The sequence below is a fragment of the Apus apus genome, chromosome 5 (assembly GCF_020740795.1).
Source record: "Apus apus isolate bApuApu2 chromosome 5, bApuApu2.pri.cur, whole genome shotgun sequence".
Taxonomy (NCBI): domain Eukaryota; kingdom Metazoa; phylum Chordata; class Aves; order Apodiformes; family Apodidae; genus Apus; species Apus apus.
Window position 1 is genome coordinate 37095772 of NC_067286.1, and position 20734 is coordinate 37116505.

General features: G+C 37.5%; 1 protein-coding gene across 2 annotated transcripts in view; it reads right to left on the reverse strand.

Moving 5' to 3' along the window:
* Positions 1–12889: 12889 nt before the first annotated feature.
* The window catches only part of PRKD1 (protein kinase D1), a 126254-nt gene continuing 118409 nt past the window's right edge, over positions 12890–20734 (reverse strand). For both annotated transcript variants that reach the window (XM_051621757.1, XM_051621756.1), the window contains 2 exons: positions 16014–16099; positions 12890–13857 (listed from right to left, as the gene is read on the reverse strand). In XM_051621757.1, the coding sequence (XP_051477717.1) occupies positions 13639–13857; positions 16014–16099 (305 nt within the window). In that variant the 3' untranslated portion in view covers positions 12890–13638. The remainder of the gene's footprint in view (positions 13858–16013; positions 16100–20734) is intronic.

Genomic DNA, 20734 nt, shown 5'->3' on the forward strand with positions numbered 1-20734 from the left:
AAAGCCTGAAAGTTAGGAAAGATGAGGAGAGCTGTTGCAACAATCATTCCACATTAGAGAGACTGATTAATACCATATTTATTAATGACCCCAAGAAGCTAGGCAATATATATTCTGAGTTCTGTTTTTTTACAAAGATCACACACAATTTTTTTTCCTCCTTTCCATTGTAGAAAACAAGAAGGTAATAACATCTTTGTTCACAATTCCCTGTGTTTTGCCAACTGTGGATTTTTCCCTAGTTCTTTCTTTTTTGATAACATTACACTACATTTATTTTATTTAAGCTGTTTCTGTGATGAATAAAATAGCACCATACTGCAAATTTGCCTCCTGGTCTGCTGATGATCTATACACTAGTTTACTTACAGTCCCTTGTGGTTTTTTTTCAATCACTGTGCCCATATATTTTACCTTGTGAGTGGTTTTGCATGTTTTGAGCAATGGTTTCTATAATCTTTGCTTTCTGTATTAGTACAGGATCAAAGTCCTGATACCTAGATCCTACATGGGCACTAGCATGCATCAAAAAAAATTGTATGCAGTCTTTCCTACAACACCTTTTTTATCACAATTTTTAGTGTAGACTAATTGAATATCCACTGCATGTTTTCGCATCCTTGTTTACAATCCTACACTTATGCAGCTCCTGTCCTAACCCTATCAGGAAGTAAAATGTCAAGGTAATTTTTTCTTTTCTTTTTTTGGCCCCCCAAAAGTTAACCAGAAACCCAATGAACAAATGAAAAATATTAATCTAGATTCTGTGATTCTATGTTTAACCATGCCTAGAGGCACTACCTGTGCCTGCGCTTGACTGTTCTACAAACAGCTTACTGCCATGCCTGTAAAAATCTACTTTCAACTGTTTCTGGTTGCATGTGCAGAAGACAAAAGATTTATTCATAATCTCATATGCTGTAGCATATGAGAAATGCAAGTTTGACAACAGATATTGGTAACAAAGGGGTTTTTTCATTCAGCTCTGTTTTGGCAGGAAGTGATATGGGAGACTTAAAAAAACCCACAAAAACAAAAAGCAAAACAACTCCAAAAAAAAAACCCCCACAACAAACAACAACAAAAAAAAAAAAACACCACAAAAGAAAGCTATAAATGTAAGATCTATATAATGAACACTTTAAACCAAAATTCATGAAATTTAGCTCCCTGGGTGCTGAAGCAATATATATGAGACTAGTTACTATGATTCACAAAGAGCCATCTTGCTGTTAAAGTACACTTTCAGCTACAGCAGCTGTTTTGATTCATAATCTGTGCTATAGCAAGGTTTATTTTAAAATACCAAGCAGGGGACAGGGCATTCAAACATCAATTACTTAACCGAGAGGATTCAAAACCTGACATGCTTGAAACTGAAATGAAACACATGGCAAATATTTTGCTTCCTGTCACACAAAGGAACCGATTCTGCAAGCTGTGTGAGTACAAAGCTCCAGCTAGTTTGCCATCAACAGGTGAAATTCTGACATTATTGTAATCAACCAAAATCTCTCCTCTTTCCACAGGACTGATTTGACCACAGGGATGTTCTCTAAGCAGGGTAGGGTAAAGTCTCACAGCCTTTAAGTTCTTGTTATTTTAAATTGGATTCCCTACAGGCTTGTAAATATTAATTTATTTAATGTTATGCTTTGGAGATGCTGGAAAAATGACAAAGAAAGTCATACCTTCAGTCTCCTGGTAGGAGTGTTTTAGTACTCACATTTGCCTCTTACAATTCTAATCAGAGCCAGTCCATCAGGCCTTCTACAAGAATTTTTATTCAGTTCTTCATGCAACATAGTTGCAGCCTGTATATGGCAGAGTAAGGTACTAAATAAATAAATAGGGATATATAGCTTCAGTCGCCTATCAAAATCAATATGTATGTCTCAGGTAGGAAAATACCAGCCAGTAACTACTAGTCTCTTCCTGCATTTGATAAGTCATCACAAGTCCCGATCTGCCAACTCAAGCAAATAAGCCACCAGTCACATATCATGCAGGATCCCTTCCCCAAGCCTTGGATCACTCACATGTGAGGATTGCCTGGATAAATGACTTGCAGGATCTGGCTCAGATAACACCTGGAATTGTCAAAGCGTTCCCACATACAGATGGTTGAGAGAAACATGCACGTGGCATTCAAATTATTTTGTTAATGGTGCCATCTCCTGGTAGCAAATCAGTAAGCTAATCTTTGCCCCCCCCAACTTGTTAAATACTTATACTTTGTATTTGAATACCTTAACACTGAAGAAAGGTAAATAAAATAATTTAGATTGCTTTGTCTGCCAATTTGTTTTAAACAAATTTAATAAGGCATTTTCAAACAGGAAACAAGCTCTTATTAAACAGTGGTGGATTTTAGAAAACAGCTTGCAGGGTAGAGATGCAGTGCTTTTTGAAAAGAAAGAGTTTTTTCCTACTCAGGTGTCTTTCACTTCTTGCTTTCATAAGTATCAAACAATATTAAATGGAGTAAAGGTAGATGATACCCACAGAAGGCAATGGATCTGCATACCAGTGCACATCCTAACCCAGCACATTTTGTGGAAAACAATAGTGGAGTTCAGAGTGGTTTGAAGAATGTTTGACAAACGAACAAAGGAACTGTACACTGGAGGAGACGGATGGAATAGCTAAGTCAGTAAGAAATCTGTCTTCAAATTTTGAATGGGACTAGTAATGTTTGAATGTCATGCAGAGCCTTGGAAGAGTTCACTTTTCAGGAGATCTAAGAAATAACTTGCTGTTGAATTTGGAAGTACTAAGACATCACAGTGGAACAAGTAAAATACCCAAGTAGTGGATCTAATTACCTGATATTACACTGAGGAAAAATATTTTCCTGAACTTATCCAATAATTTATTTCACTGATACAAAAGGATTAGTGTCTTTGTATTCTGTCAAAGGTATTGTAAACTAATTTTCTGGAGCTAATTCCGTTTCTGTTCTGGTTCTTCCACAGACTTTGTTGTTACTGGGAAAAAATTGCTTAACTGAGATACACCTCAATGTTTTTTATCAACAGCAAAATTTTGAACAGGAGTGATGGTAGTGTGTCCTTCAGAAGATCAATAAAAAAGAAAAAAAAATATTTCCCTCCCCCCCCCCCAAAAATCTAGTATACTAGAAAGTTCAGAATAACACAGTAGCTTATCTGACTTGTAATACAGCTCCCGTAAATAGGAAAACTTCTTAGTGATGCCAAATTTGGCTCTTGCTATACTTAGAGTTGATACACACATTTCTGGAGGATAACAAGGCAGCTACCTTTGCAGAAACATACATAGTCTCCTGAACGCCTTACTTACAAGATGGAATGGACATGCATTTTGTGTAAGGACTTTGCTGCTGCAGGTTCTTTTTTGATGCAATATTTGTTTTTCTTACATTACTATGCTTGGAAACCAGCACCAAACTTGCTCTACTCTGCAGTTGAGCATTGTTATTGTACTTCAAAGTGTAATCAGCCACCACCTCTGTCTTTTCCCAAGTGTGCCTCTTCAACTGGAGGAAAGCAGTCTTGTACTTCCATTTTGCCACCTATTTGCCCGTATTTTTCCATGTTCACCCTGTTGCCATATAGCATCATCTCAGTCTTCCCAGCTGAAAAGACAAGGGGGATGCAAAAGTGATCCAATACCAAACTGGCTACTTCAGAACCACAGCTGACAAATGTAAAGACCTTCTAGCAGAAAAGCTTTGTTGGAAATGTTTCTTACTTCAAAAATACTGAAAGGAGCCCAACCACTACCAGTATGGGAAGAAGTCATGCAAGAATCACACAGGAGGTTATTCCAGGGCAGGAGATCATTTCTGTTCGCATGTGATGCCTGATGTGCAGACAAGCTGAACTGGTAGCTTGGAAAATAGGGGAAATGTTACCACAAGTAGTGTGTGGACTACAACACAGCAGTTTACGGGGGAGTGGAAGATTGAATTGCACATCTACTGAAAAAGGTCAAATTATGTAAATGGCAGAGTATTTACTTGGTGAACTCTAAAGGTTGATAGACATGAGCTACACACTGAACTGCTCCATAGAGCTGGGTACCTACCTGTTTGTACAAAAATCTTGGCTGAAGATAGACTTCAAAAACACAGAATTAGGAGGTGATTAAAATAAAAACGGTAAATAACAAAGGAAACTGCCAGTTTTCAATATATTAAAGGCCAGACATGGAGCAGTTTGAAAGCAAAAACATGGTGAGACCCAACAGGAATATCAATAAACATAAAGTAAACAGGAGAAAGGAGTCTAAGAGCAATAATCAGGTTACATCAATTTTTAGGTTGTTTTGTATCTTACATTTATTTTTTATCCCCAAGTGTATCTTGTTACAGTTTAGTTGTGGTTTTTGATTCGTTTTTCCACTGTGCGGTCTGTATTTCAGAGAAAAATCACTTAGACGTAGAGATAAAAACATTGCATTTGGCTTCTGTGGATATAACTAGACTGGATTAATTTTTTACCTCTATGAGTACATTTTTCTTTAACCAATTGTTCTAAGGAACTTTCAGGATCCTGTTTATATTCCAGTAATTTATAGATTTTTATGCAAGATAACCTTTTCACTTTACTACTTTACTTCTGCTTTTTATTCTTTGCACAATAGGTTAATTATCAATTGAAGGGCTAATAATTTCAATGAATGTACCTTAGTTATATGTCTTCTCAACTAATGCTTTTGAACTGAAAGTAGGGTATTCGGCACTCTTTCCATGCAGCATTATTTCAAAATTTATCTGGAACTGGTTGCCTGTAAGTAGCTTGGCAGCTTTGCACTGTGAACCCTGCTGACTAGTAGCTGCCAGAAATACTGTATTGATTCCTAGCTGTTGGGCATCTGCTTCTATATTTAAAAATAAGCTATTGCTTTTTTATGGAAATTGAAGGCAGGGGGAACCTTATGGTTCTAAAACAGAGTAACTAGCAGCAGCAGTGGAAACTCTGAAACATTTTAACATCAGACAGGAGGAGACTTAGTACCTATCTCATAACAAATTATTGTTTTTTCACGTTAAAAATGCCACAGGAGACTGGCATATTCGTATATGCCTACTGCTTTGTAAAAACAGAAAGAACACTGATTCATTTGAGAAAAGCCTCAGGCCTTGTTAAGCATCTCAGTTAACGAACTCATTTATGCAGATATCCAAGATGGCCAGGAGGTGGCAAGGTACACAAATACACAAAGCTGCTTCTATGACTGAAAGACTGCAAATTGTATGATAATTACTTAGCAATAAGCCTGAAAGGACTGTAAAAGCAAACGCCATCTATCTACTGAAAGATGTGCTATGGGATTTCAGGATTTTCAGTCTTCTCTAAGGATAGTTCCTTACTGAATACTACCGTCTAATGATAAAGACTGCACTGAGTTGGAAATAAGAAGTTGTTAATAAGTATCTACTACAAAAGACAAAGTATTAAAAGATCTTGGGAATGGAGTAAAATCACACAGTCCCTTGTTTCACAGTTGTCATGCAAATCAGACAACACAAGGTCTGCTTACTGGATGGCTCAGAAAATTGGCAATACCCTGGCAGTTCTGTCTTTGATCACTAGTTTAAATGCAATCTAGGATGGTAATAGTTACTCACTTGGCGCAAAAGAGGGAGCTTTGGTGGTTTCAGGCTAATGCATGATTGTCTACATCATAAAATGATGACAGATACTTGGCAAAGTGATTTAAAAAGGGAGGCTAAGGCTTTGTCTGAACAGTGAAATTGTGCTACTTATGTGGGTTTAGTTAAAGTGATATTATTGACTGGCTCTAGTCATTCTTGCATACATATTTCTGTGTGAGTAGGGATTTAGCCTCTATAGCTATAAGCAACTTTTGTACTTACATAAATATGTCTACTCCAGAGGTTGTACTGATATAATTTTACTAGTAAAAAGCCCCAGATTTGCTAACAAAAGAGTACAAATATTGAGAGAGGATTACAGTAAAAAATTAATAATTTTGTCACCTTTAATGCTATAAATACATGAATAAGTCTGTGCAAATCAAATTAGACATGGAGTACATGGATGGTGATTTTCAATATCTGTGATAGTAGAGTTATTAGGCATGAAAAATGTGTCAATATTTATTATACTAGTCCTGCACCTCTGCACTACCGAGCTTTCCCACAATTTTTTCTCCTTTCCCAGAGCCAAGGGAGCATTATGTCAGGCAGACATAGCCTGTCTGCTGTGACAGTGCAAGAGCTGGAATACTGTCTTCTTCCTTCTGTCCAAAAGCTGCCTAAGCCTCCTTTCAAGCAAAAGCATCTAGCAGATCTGCAGCAAATCTGGAATAAGTGGAGGTCTCTGAGATGCAAAAGGAACTGGGTGTTTGGAAGGGGTTGTTCAAGGGCAAAGGACCCGGAGGCTTTTAAAGAAAAGGGAAGGAGTGTCCCCTGCTCCAGGCACTAGAGCCTCAGCCACAAGATGCATCCAGGGACAAGAAAGGTCAGCTTTGGCTGGAAGACTGGGAAAAAAGAAGCAGAAGAAATTATAGTCCCATTACAGTCACTGATACCTCCATCCTCTTAAAAAAGAAGTAAATTTTATCATGGAACCACACATTTTTTCATATAGCACTGTGAACAATTTGAGTGCTAACACCCTTCAGTGTATTTGTATGTGCATTCTTTATTACATTGAAACGCAAGATTGGTTTCCCGATAATAATTGAGAGGTGCTCTGCATTTTGCACAGGTATAGGAGATGCATGGGTGCAGCTTAATGTAATATACTAGGAAACTATATCCTACTTTGTCATGGTACTCTCTAAGTTGCATGCTAAGATTTTTGTGCTGAACGAGGACAGAAAGCCATGGATCTGCCATGCCTAGCTACTGCCTGTTATGAGGACTTCAAGGGTCTTGCCTTTACTCAACATCTAGCATGTGGACACTGTGACGTTTGAGGCAACTGTGGTTGCAGTTGCAGGAAGTCTGTGTGTTTACGAATTCCTTAAATTTCTGACAAAAAGTTTTCTTTGTAAATGGATTGCTGTTCCCACTTAATGCACACAGTATAGCCTTTGCCTCCCACAGAACATCTCATCTAAAGGTGCATATTCTTTGGATGGTCCAAGTTGACCTGGAAAAGTGAGAAAACATCACCTAGTATGCCTGCCTTCTCTTGGCTTTCAGTTCCAGATTACTGTTCTCTGTTTCCAAATAATTTGTTTACTTTTTTGGTCAGTTTGTCATCTACAAATTGAGTTAAATATAGAAACATAATGAGGGTTGACTGAGAATATTGTACATTCCTGCATATTTTTGAATGTTATGTTTTCCAAATGTCATTAATTCCATATGAAAACTTAAAAATAAACTGGGATAATGTCTGACTGTGAAGGTACTCTTGAGACTGCCTTTCAGGTGAATTTTTTTATTTTTTTATTTTTAATATAAGCTTGTTTTTTAGCAAGCCAGTTAATGTATTTAAATCTACATTACAACAGCTGGGAAGCATGAACAGTGGTACTTGCCTACGGTCTCACAGGCAACTGGCTTCTAGTGATACATTTGTAGCAAAGGTAAAAGTATTGTACATCTCAGTAGCTGCAAAAAGGGAACAGAATTCTGGATATCCAGCAGTTTTGTTTTGTGTTCTTTCCACTTTCTAAGTATGGGTTCATTGTCCTAATCCTACCGCTTTCCCTGAATTTCCTGAAATGTTGTGACCTTTAAAACCAATAGTGTGAAATTTTTCCTTTGTGTTTTACTGAGTTCTGAGAGTGAGATGGGGTATTTCAGTTTTAAATATGTAATACTTTCTGATGATGCTTTTCTTGTTTAATAGAAATTCTTCAAATTTTTCATTAATGTAGATGCATGTACACACATACATAATTTTTAGGCAAGAGAAGCTGTTTTCAGGCCACAGTGAATATGATAAAGCCAATAGCAAACTCAAAGCAGTTAATCTTGAACTGACCCATCTTCCAGATGGAACTTCATGTACAAAGCTTCCCGTTAGGATTAAGGTAAAGTTGACTTCAGCCCAGGAACGTAAAAAGTGATTCTTATTAGGAGCTCCTTATTTGACTATGAAAGACTACAGTCATTATGTTTCTACTAGCAGGTCTCATTCTGCCTATTAAAAGTTTTCCAGTCTGGGGCAGTGAGCCAAATGCCTACTCTAAGCTTTCACCAATTTATGCCATGAATATTCTTGACTGAACATACTTCCTTTTGAGAGATTACAGAATAAGACCTGTGGGATACATATATTTTACACAAGCATAGGTTCATAACCACCTTAATTAGTGTTTTTACTAAGATTCCAATTCATAACACCTGTAGTGATCATCTGTGGTGAGCACAATGTAGAGATACAATGCCATGATCCAAAGTGTCAGGTTTAGAGACCTCAGCAGTCCTCAGTTACTCACTGAGGACTTTAATCCTATTTCAGAAGAAATCATGAAGACTGAGACACCTATAAATCCTCAGGGGTTCAGACTTGCATGCTTCTAATTCACTGTTGAGAAATGCAATTAAGGACTTAGGCAGGTGACTTCTGGCAAACCTGGCTACAGTTTTGCCACACTCTTCCTCCTACCCCTTTTCCAGTTATCTCTCTGTGGCAGAGCTGTCAGAATGGAACATCACAGCTCTAAATCACAGTCAGGCAAATTAACTTGAATATTAGGATAAAAATTGTGCTCAGATACTTTTGACTGTCAACTAGAAAAGTTGAAATTGTCTATTTTTGCTCTGTTACAAGGCCAGTAACAAACAGCTGGGGGCTGAGACAATATCTTAAACTGCTGCAGCTGTTTACTTGGTAAATGTGAGCCAGGTCCCTCAAGTAAATTTTTATTTTTTCTTAAGAATATGTCAGTACACTTTCCACTTATTAAATTTAGTGACCTAACTGCTCAAAATTAACTCATGCTTTTTGTGCCTAAGTCAACAGTGGAATCAAAATTAACTACTTGCTTTTCAAAGGGCAGTTATTAGGATTTTCTGAAAAATCAATCCCCATTAAAACAGGTCATCACCAATAAGTCACTATTCATTTTGGAAGCTGTATAGGAAACCATTGAAGTTATAGTTGGCAAAGGTATCTTAAATTCATATTGGAGTGTAGTTTGTCTGGATAGAAATACTTCAACAGAATCTGCCAATTTTTGTCAAACTTTGGCAGCACACGCATGCTTGCAGATTTTGGTATTTGCCTTAAAGGCACATTTTCATTGTGCCTATTTTCCTTGTAGCTCCCCCGGTTGGCACCCTGCCTGGCAGACTTCTGCAGCGTGAGGCCTCAGGCTCCCCCAGCTCACAGCAGAGCTAGACGCTCTAGGGCGTAGGACCTTAGTGCTTGGATGCCCAAGAAAAATATTTCATTCTATGAGACCTTTCAAAATAGCAGCTTTTCAGTCCAGAACATAAGCAGACTTTTCTTAAATTCTAATTTATGAACAGCTGATGTTCAAGTTCGTAGGTGTGCTTAGTAAGGTAGCAAAATAATTTACACTTCTATAGTGTATGCTCTCTGTTCTTCACCTAGGTAAAGCAAAGGTTCAGTGAGAAGCACAGACAAGTACCAGCTCACCCAGTAGACCTCAGTTTCAGCATTCACTTGCTCCATTTGCTAGGAACAAGCGAAGCAAAAAGCAAGGTGAAACTCTGCATCCCATTTGGGTGTCAAATTTGTAACCACTGAAAAGTGTCTGATCTTCCAAGACAGTTCCTCTGGTTTACATTTGATTTGGAGAGCTCTTTCCCATCTTGCACATTCACAGTAAACCCCAGGAAAATGATAGTTTTGGTTAGGATGCCATAGGTCTGGTGATGAGGTGGAAGGTCCCCAGTGCAGTATGTGGCTGGCTCCCTTTGTTGCTAGAATAAATTTTAGCCTATATTTGTGGTAGATAAATAAATAGAAAATCTAGTATCTCAGGGAAAGTGATAAGTTGAGCAAAATATGGGGTGCCGAACAGATAGAGTGGCAGAGCTCTGTTTTATCTGCAGGAAGCAGAGCTTTTCCAGGATGTCAATATTTTGATAGCTCTATCTGAATAAAACTACACCATAATTCATAATTACTCAACTCTGATCTTTCTCCCTGTGTCTTACGGACTGAAGTAGTAGATAGGGGTTAACTTGCCTAGTGATTAATTCTTAAAATTTCCCTAGTTTTCTTTTTTCTCCTTTCTCCCTAATTTAATGGGATGCTAAGTATCTGTTCCCATTAGTCCAGTAAGGGTTTGCTGCTTTTTTTCAGCTTATCAGCATTTTACATGTCACGTTTCTCGTTTCAGGTGTGAGAAGAAGTGATGATTTATGGAGTAATGTAAATTAAATAACCTGGTTTGTTTAACCTCTCAAACAAAAAAAAAAAGGCTGTTGACACAAAAACCAGGTGGTTATTGTGTTGCCATGACGTCAGGATTTGCAACTTTCTAACTACTGGAGAGGTGAGATTCTAGGAAGGATTTTCAGTAGTGAGGAGAGGAAAGAGGAGGAAGGAGGAAGGGGAAGGCAGAATATCCAACTCATTTTGAAGAGATCCTGGTAAACTGAGAACAAGGATGATGTAGGATCTGAGACAATGGGACACAAGGCCCACTGACAGCAGTTCCCATCTGTCCTAGGATATGTAGGTGCGGATGGATGGTCACATGTGGTTTTTTGCTCACTTGATTTGCTGAGTTAGCTAAACAGCCTGGACAAGACAGCAGATAAAAAAAGTGTATCTGAATGAAAAAAGATGGCAGGAGTGAAAAGGGCAACTTAACCAAAATCTGAAGTTATAGCTTCCAAGTATGTGTTGGCTACTTCTCTGCACTCCACAGCTAAGCTTTGACACAATAAGCACAACTACAGAACTAAGATTATGTGTATCCATGTGCTTGATGTGCATATGATATGCAGTTTCACAGCAGAAAAGGAAATACCATCAGAAGATCCTCAGGTCAGTATTTATGTGCAGCATAACTACTGTAGGTTTTGCTTCCGTGATGCATGAACAGCAACTGTTGGCCTAATGGAAAATGTAAAACCCATGGTTACATTGCTACAGAGCAGCCTACCATTCCTTTTCTCTGAGTAAAACAAGTGAGGGAAAATCATGTAGGATGACACAATCCCAGATTTGCCTCAGTACACTTTGATGCTGATGTATCTGGAAGAGCAAGTTTCCATTCAGGCTTTGGGTTAGGAATTAGTGAATTCATCTCTCTGGCTGAACTGCAAACAGTTCAAATTTCATAGTGCAACATTTTTGAACAGCAGCAGGGAAAATTTTAATTTATTATATTGGCTAACAGCACATTCTTTTTTGAAAAGCAATATTTGCTCAATTCCTTAAAGCAACAAAGCAAGCTTCAGTGCTCAAAAAATCCCCCCAAACAGCGATGGGGAGGAAAAAAAATATGCCTCTAGTAATAAAACAAGAGTTCCTTTGAAATCATGTTTAGTAGCTAGTCAGAAAGTTTCTCAAAGTAGTACTTTTGTCTCTGTTGGCAAACCGTTTATCAAGAATGCCCCACGACATTAAATACCTTTGTCAAAATAGGTCTGTGCTTAGCAAACCCTTGTGCATGCTAAACATTGTAATGGTAGAAATCAGCAGATGATGGGTCTTAGTGTAAGTACTCAACATCCTTCCGTTGTTAAAAGTTGTGTTGGTTTGAGTTTTGTCATCCAGCTTCTTAGAGATGCCTTTATAAACTGCAAAGTAGTTTGCTTTCTCTTTTAATCTCCTGACTAGTGTCCATGCTTGAGAACATTGTCAGCACGCTATTGGATATTTTTCAGAATTTAACTGTTGCTCCAAATTACCTTTGCTCAAGGGTTGGTACACTAACTGTAAACAAAACCAAGCCACTAATAAAATCGTGACTCACCTAAATTGATCAACTCAAAACCAGAGCTCTAAATCTGTTACTAGTTAACACAAGAGAATGAGACAACAAAACTAAGGCAGTTCTCTTAAGTCACAGCTCCTTATGACCTGTCATGATACCGACATCTGAACAAAGTCTATATGATTCTGATAAATACCTTCAATTTCCTTTTAGAAAAGCTACTTAATTTTGATTGACTTCTGGAGTTGTTAAAGAACAGAACATAATTTTTATATATCCATGAGTACACCACTGCACCTTTCAGTGGACTTGCTTTTAAATATATATATAAACATGTATACACTTTTACTTACAGAATTTGATAACCAGCCTGAGTCTATGCTAATGTTACAGCTCATTTAAGAGAAAGAATGAGGGTGAATGGAGAAGAACCCAAGAACTGATCAGCAGAGGTTTATTATATGTGACCCTTATCATTGCACACTTCTGCCCCTCATTCCATGTAGCTCTTCTTTTTTTAACCTCTCTTCAGTACCTGTGTATCAACTGCTTTATTCAGATAGTCTGTGGCATAAAATAATTTTCAGCTTGCCACTGAGCTACTCTGGTACATGTTTTACAGTGCAGCCTGAACTTTTCTCACAGTTAAAGCTAAATGAGTTAGTGTTGGAACACCAAGTAATTGCTAGAAATAAAAGTAATATTTTAAAAGTTTTCAGGGGAAGGAGAGCAGGAGGGATCCATATTACCTTGTCAGGTCATTGGAAGTCAGTGAAAAGCAGACCCATAATATTTTTCTAAAAAAATTAATTCCCACAAATGTCACCGGTACAAAGTCAGTGTAGTCAACATCTCCACTTCCTCACTATGTTTCAATATTAAACTTATGATTCAAACTCGGTGCAAGTAGGTTCTAACAAAGTGTGTTTTATAGGTACACAGGATAGCTGGCAGCATTTTCTCACCTACCACATGAGCCTCTTAATGATGAACTACTTTTCTCCGCTTACTTCTGATACAATTTCAGGGATATTTTAAACAGAAAGATTAATCAAATGAACCTATTTTAACAAGACTTTTATTGAAAACATACACAATGTCAACAAGTTATAAAGCTTCTGAATGTACATATTAGAGAATACTAGTATTAGAGAAGAATATTTTAAGAAAAGGGGAAATACAACCATCATATGCTGCAGTGTACATTAAGGCATTTAGGTTTAAGAGCAAGTTATAGTGTTTGTGTACATGTATCTATATACACAAACATATACGTACAGGTTATCTGATTTGAAACTGTACAGTGCTATGCAATTGGGGTTTTTTTGCTTTTTCTATTTTTTTGACACTAAATAAAGCTCTTACCCAAATGGTAGAAGTTGTTCACAGAACAGCAGTTATAATCTACTCTTCAAGAGTTTGCATACAATTACAATACTAACGATGCACAAATAAAACCCCCAGATCTTCATGGGAAGTTCTCTCTTACCAAAATGAGGCTCAAGTAAGAAAAACACTAGTTTGCAAAGGCACCGTGGAGACAGGTTTTAATACATTAAATACAACATGAATCATTCACAATAACAAGTTTAGTGTTTCTGGGAACTTTTGTAAATACAACACAGTTGGTCACACAAAAATGTTTCTGTTGATTTGTCTTGGCAACTCAGATACATCAACAGTGTAACAGCATAACAGCTTTGTTCCCATCTGACAGAAAATAATGGCAGTTCTGCAAGGCAAACGTTAAACCTGACCGTATGTATTTATTAATTCCACAGTGTTTTGACAGATTATAAGGGATGCATCTTAAAGGATGCTGACACGCTCACTAAGGGCTTTCATTTCTGTTTCTTCTAGCTTGGTGTTTTCATTATGGTTAGCACTTGGACTGATAAGGTGTGCTGGATACTGCAATCCATGTTCTCCTGAATACTGTTCCCATCGGGAGTCATCACTTTCATGGGTGATGTAACGTTCCCCCATTTTACATTCAAGTTCCCTTAAGTCTAACCACGTTTGATAGTCCTGAAACAAAAGACAGTATTAGTTTTAACATTCCTAAAATAAATTACATTCCCTTCTACTACTAATAATACTACGCAGTGCTGTCAACTCGTCAATCTAAAGGTAATGCATCCCTATTGCTCATGAATAGAAAAATCTTATAATTAATAAATATGAAATCTGTCTATAGAGGTAGACTTCATTTCTAGAGCTTTATTTGATTTTATTAAACTCTATCATAACTATAGTATGAACATGTTACAGGATATTTTGTCAAATGTATCAATAATCTACAGATTTCCATGACATGAGGCATGGGTGGTAAAACAATTCTTTGCCTAAGTTACAAGATGAATAATGAAAAAGACATTTAAATCATACATGTACTTCCTAGTCACCCATATCAGCTAGTCAAGACAGTTGCTCCATCTCAGTATAACTGTGCAGGCTATGAATTCAGCTTGGGCTAGAAAAAAATCTGCTTTTCCAAACTTAGGCAATTACTGGTGTGCTCAAAGAAACATATACTTCTAAACACCAAGGCACTTTGGAACTCCATGTTGACAGCCAACAGTAAGGCGGGAGACTTGTTTGTTTCTCATACTGTTTAGACCATCAGGCTCTGCAGCCTTTGGTCTGCCTAACATATGTCTCAGGTTTAATAATTTCTTCTTTTATTCCCACCCAAAGCATACATAAAGCTGCAATAATAAAGCCAATACTAGTCTCATGCAAACTAACTTCTGCTCACAATCCTGTATCCAGTTTTCTTTTTTCTCCTTCACTTTTTCTCAACTTAAGACACAGCCAAAGCACCAGGAAGCCCACACACTCTGAGTGAATGAAAGCCTTCATTCTTAGTATCTCACATCCTTTGGCCCACTTCTCAAACAGATATCCTCTCAGAAATCATGTCTGAGTCTCACTGCCCTGCACCACTGTTATCTTTCCTTAGCCCACCAGGTTGGGCTCTGCTGGAAAGAGGACTCATCTTATTCATGGTGCTAGAGCTGCTGCTATGCTGCCTCACCTTAGTTCATCTCCACTCATTATTGCAAAAGCAATAGAAGTTGATGTAGAGAGCTGAAGGACTCAGTCCCACCATGTAAAGCAGCCAGCTTCCTTGCCAAAGGCCTTAGCTCAGGTCACCTCTCTCGTCCTCAAAGGCTCAGACAATCCATTCCAAAATGATTGCCAGGGAGATGAGCAGTCTTGGCAGGAAAAGACTAGAGAGTAACAGGAAACCTGGGAGGAATAAAGTGAGCCCAGGAGAATTGTCCCCGGGCAAGGCAGGGTACAGCCCTTTTCTTCCAATACCAGCAGGTGACTCTCTACTCTGACAAACAGTTGTAAACAAGGTACTAGAGGAGGAGTCAGTTCTTAGTTTAGATAAAGATTCCTTTGGGACTGTGGACCACCCATCTGGTCTGTGCCATGCTCTGTGCCATCATTACTTTCCTACATGCAAATGTGGATCCCTCAGGAGATCCCACAAGCTGATATCCCAGCCTGGCCTCAGCCTGTCCCCACAGAGGTGTCCAATACCTTGGCCTGCGGTAATTCCCAGCCTGCCCTGCTCCCTGGCTGGGGGTGGTGGGACAGGCCTTGGCTGCTCACTGCATTGATTCTGTTTAGGGCTTTCGACATGTAGTGATTTGGCTACTGTCAGGACAAAAAAAACAACATACAAGGAGCAGAAGACAGAGGCTGCTAGCATCTCAGAAATTCGTAACATTCAGTTTTCATCTGAAGATTTCAAATGAATGGGGCTAATGTATTTTCCTGGAAAGCATGCAACTTCAAGAGTTCTGATGACTGTGAAGCGGCAGCCCATTGATTAGTTTTAATAAGAAGTGAATCAGGGCAGACTCCATGCCACGAAAAAATTAACTTACTATAAGAAGGTTTTTTATATATATAATGTTTTCAGTGGACAAATAAGTTAAAACCTTTTTGTAGGGTATTTTGAAAACATGAGAGTTGACTATTGAAACCTAATACTTTAAAAATTAATTAGAATATATATGCAAACTGGTGGGGGAGTATAAGGTTCTCAGGATCTGCAAACATCTTCAGGTTTGTAGTTCTGCTTAGATTCTATTGTGCTTAAAGATGAAAAGTTTTTATATACTTAAAGCCTAAATATGTAAGAAAAAACATGGAATTCATAGCAATACCTGTAACCACGGGTGGCTTAAAGTTTTGTCCACGCTGTAACGCTTCCTCATTTTCACTTGCAACAAATTATTTATGAGATCAATAGCTGGAAAGAACATTGGAAAACAACATTTTACGTTCATTTGCTTCAGCTAAGGCATACAAACAGAGACAGACAGACATGGTACTTGTAAGAAGTGGACAGCTATTTTACAAACTGCAGTCAATGTTTCTGTCCCTGAAGGTACCCATGCAAGCCTTCCTAGTGGGATTACGACTGTTTTAGTGAACAGTTGCCTGCTAGCCTCTAAATAGTCTACCTCTGTGTTTTCATTTGCAGGCATGCAGGAAAGTCTTGAAGAGAATTCTCACTCAGTTCATACTCAAGTGAAAAAAATGTCATGTAAATGAGGACTGCAGTATTCTTCACGTACCACAGTAAACATACACATATTAAACAAACAAAGAAACAAAAGTTTATATTTCTCTGAGACTCTCAGTATCACTTTTAGATGACTGACAGCAGCACCTTCCAAAATCAAAGCAATAGTGCAAATGAAATAAAACAAATCTCAGGAGAGCTTCTTAGACATGCTTGTCCTGGTTCAGGTGGTCCTAATCTTACTCTTTCTGTAATGGACAACCAGATTTTTAGCTACTGTCTCATTTTAGTATACAGTTGACTCAAAATTCCCTGACTTGTATTCATTTTGTTCCCTCTGAAAATGTCTGCAAAGCAGATGTGAGATCAGAAAGCCAGTTGCTAGCCAATAGGCCCACTAGGGATGGACGACAGAAATCTGAAAACTCATTTGTTTTCCAAAGCAGTGGAGTTAATATTTTTTCCTCTCTATTATTAGAAGTCCTTGAGTTCCAAGGAGCAATGAGGAAGAGACAGGAAAGTCAGTCATAGTCCACAGTCCAGTTATAGAGTGACTTCTCATAAAACCTGGGAGGAAGTAGTGGCCATCTGATGCTTGGAAGAGAACATAGTCCTTAACCACTTAAATTCAGCAGAATTACAGTAAGACTTCATTCTGTCTTTTGATAAATAGGTCAGCAAAAATTCCTAACATTGCTTTTGTTAGCCTTTCCACAACAAGTTATATGCCCTTTAATAAAATTCTTGTCTCAGACACTGGCAATATACTTGGTTGATGATAGTTTCCCTTAATCTAAACTGAAAATTGCATCACAAAGCAAAAACCTCACAACTTTTGAAACTATTATGGTTCCAATAGAAGTACATGCATAGAATCTCATGCAAACAAGTTGCTGCCGTTTAAGGACTAACTGGCTCAGGTCTATCAGCTGCATATCTTTGTGCTCCTAATCTGGTACAGGTGTGAAGTAAACCCCCCTTATCTATTGTTTTAGGCTGTCTTATCTGCAATCATTTGCCATAGATATCAAGCAGGATTGTTGACACAGACAGCCATGGGTTTAAATAAACATCCATTTATTTATTTATTTATTTAAGCTCAACTTGATACGGAATCCTTCTACTACTTCTCACTGTTCTACAACAGTGTTTCTAGTCTTATCATATTATGAACGATTATAGCAACCAGTACTGTCATATTTCGGCAGTAAAAAAAAGAAGAAACAGTCATGCATATTACATTTCATACAGTCAGAGAACCACAATATTTTTATTTGCATGCATAAATCAGAATATATTAATTATCATAGATGGTAGCCTAGCTATTCTAAGTTCACTAAATTCTATGTCTCCATCTGCTAATACTGTACTGAGGCATGTAATAAAGTCTCTGCATGAATGTACCGCTTTCAAAATCTTGCTGTAATGTACAATTGATAGAGTCCATTGTTAAAGAGTGCTTGTATCCAGCATGTCTTTTGAACATATGAAAAGAATGCTGTAGGTAACAAAGTAGTAAAAAAGAATATTTACATTACTTTCATTTATGGTAATCTTTTGACAAATATTTTTCAAATCCTCACAGCAAAACACTTTAAAAAGATCCTTCTTACCTGCAATACAGATAATATTAATTTTAATTTATTTTATCTGTGACAGTGATACTTGTCTAATCAACTTTGGTTTAAAATTTTTAATGCTATAGCAGTGCAGCAAAATTTTGGTTGAAGGCTCTGTGAAGACTGGTTGTTTATTATGTGTCAAAGATCTATTAAATATTTGCAGAAGTTTTTAAATATCAATAAATAGAACTAAATGCTGGATCTTCAACATTTTTTCTCAATATTTTTTCCTTCTTACATTAAAAATATAACTTTATTTTTTAATTTAAAGCAAAGAATAATGCTCCTTGCAAGAAAATATCTGTGTAGATCCCTCAAGAGAAAACAGCTTCATACCAGCTTGAAAGAGATTTAAAGATCTTGCTGGATTCTGCTGCAGCATTACATTCCATCCTGTGACATAATTACCTTACAAGCTTGAGTGGAAGAACTAGCTGATGATAACAAATGTCCTCTTTGAAGAAATATCGCTATGGTACAAATTCTGGGAAATAGTTAAAATGAGAAATCTATTGTGCCTTTAAAATAAATCTATTATGGACCTTTTTAGATGAAAATTAAAACATTTTAAAAAGTAATTGTAGTCACGTATTCTAAAAGTTCTGTTGAAAAATCTTCAATGATCAATACCTTGCAAAAAGAATAATGGAAAAGATATGGGAGGCAAATACCTGTTTGAATTGAAACTAATTATTTGTTTGAACTTTGTAGATTTATACCATTCAGTACAGAAAAGTTTATAAGCCCTGGAGTGTATTTTAGCTTGAAATGGGCTTCATCTTACCATAGTCCACATTTAATTGCAAATATAAGGTATTTGAAAAGGTTTGTGTAATGTTGAGTAAGCAATTTAATAAAATCCTTAAATAATCATCTGTGTTTCCCCCTCAGACGCTGCAATGATTTATAGCACTGATTATCATGGCACTGTTCAGAACTGTAATCCAGATTAGGTGTGTTAGGACACCAGGTGCAGATTTGCACAAACTGGATGGGGCCAGCAGGAGTAGAGGGCCCATGCACCTGCCTTCCCGTGACCTGTGCAGAAGTGTAGTCCAGAGGAGCTGACATGAGAAAACCTTTCCTTTATTTTCCTGGCTAGCCTGGAGTTTGAGTTATATTTTGAACTCTAAAAATCAGCATTATCAAGTAATACCTGGACAGAGATCCAGACTTCAGCTCCCTATATTAAACATAATGGATCTGTTCAGACTTTTTTTCAGGTTTTCATTTAGCACAATAGTGGCTCATCAGCTAGGAATTCAAAACATATAATAAAATCACAATGCATAAGCAGATTTTAACTTAGTATTATGTTTGTGTTCCTTCCCAGCCTTCTGCATGCTTGCAGCCTGATATCCATTAACTCTTAATGAAGGCTCTGATACTATGAAAGGAGAGAGAACACCCCAGTAGGTAACTTTTCTGTAGGTGCTCTACTGAATCTTCACCTCTGAATGTAGAGATTGATCTTCTGTCTACCACAGTAGGAACTTGTGGGAGACAATTTATTGCAGCCTCTTCTGTGTTGATTGCTCTTTGCTTATCTCTAGCACCAGATAAAGCATTGCTGCCAACAGATTCTGTCATCTTACATATCAGGACTGTGCTGAGGTTCAGGAAGACTTCAGTAAGTAATTGTACAGATTTATGGCTGTTTCCCCGCCCCCCCCAGCAGATTTCACCAAACTTCATCCGCCACTGAGATAAAACAACAGGCAATGCTCTCAAAGCATTTTTCAGCTGAGAATATCATATGGTTATAATAGATATATTAGTAACCAGTAGGTACACTTCTCTAAGCTACCATTAATGTGTAAGTTACATGGGTCACCTGTGCTGTAAAAGTGGAAATTATTTTGCTAATCTTTTAATTCAAGTTGGTACATACTACAATTCAGAAAAAAAAAAAAAAAAAAGAAAAAAAAAAGAAAAAAAAGAATCTTATGTTTATGTTGTCTCCTTTGCTTTAGGACTTACGAAGCAATCTTGCAAAAAGTTAAGGACATAATGATTAAAAAAAAATCAAACAACCCAGAAAACCCACCAAACCCCAACTATAATCAAGCTGCCTGAAAATGTTACGTACGAGAAATGTTGATGAAACCAGAACTGATATATTTGTTAAATGCTCTGCTTCGTTGTGTTCAGACATCTTTAATACAATTCATTTGCCTTCTTTAAAGATGTGTATAGTGAATTTTTCACATTGCTTTTCTACTATCAAAAATCATTGATGTCCTTGACTAGAATTCTAGTTTCAAGAGTCTCACTGGTTATCTCCAAGCCTTCCCCCCCAGCAGAAAGCTTCTTCAACAGCACTTTCCCACACTGTTCTTGAAACATCATCTGCTCGGAATTGTTCACTATCTTTTTTATCTTCTCCACAGAAAGACTATAAGGGTACAGCATCCTACTGAATGGAAACTAAAGTACAGGCAAAAGTAGAATGAGAAAAAGACCGCAGAGTCAACAGAGCTGAAAGAAGATGCACAGAAGTAAATACAAGCAACATCAGTTCCAGCAGCTGAGGTTCCCCACAAGATTCTATAGAAACTCCATCTGTAGGTGGTTATGTGTCTCCTTTAGCACCTCCTGGAGAGGTCCCATGTTGAAGGATTACACCATATGTAGTCTGTACATGCTCAGCCAGAAATGTCTAAAGCAGCTGACAGAACAAACCATTATTTTTTTTCCACTGGCATGTACAGGGGGGAATAAAACACAAAAGCAAAAC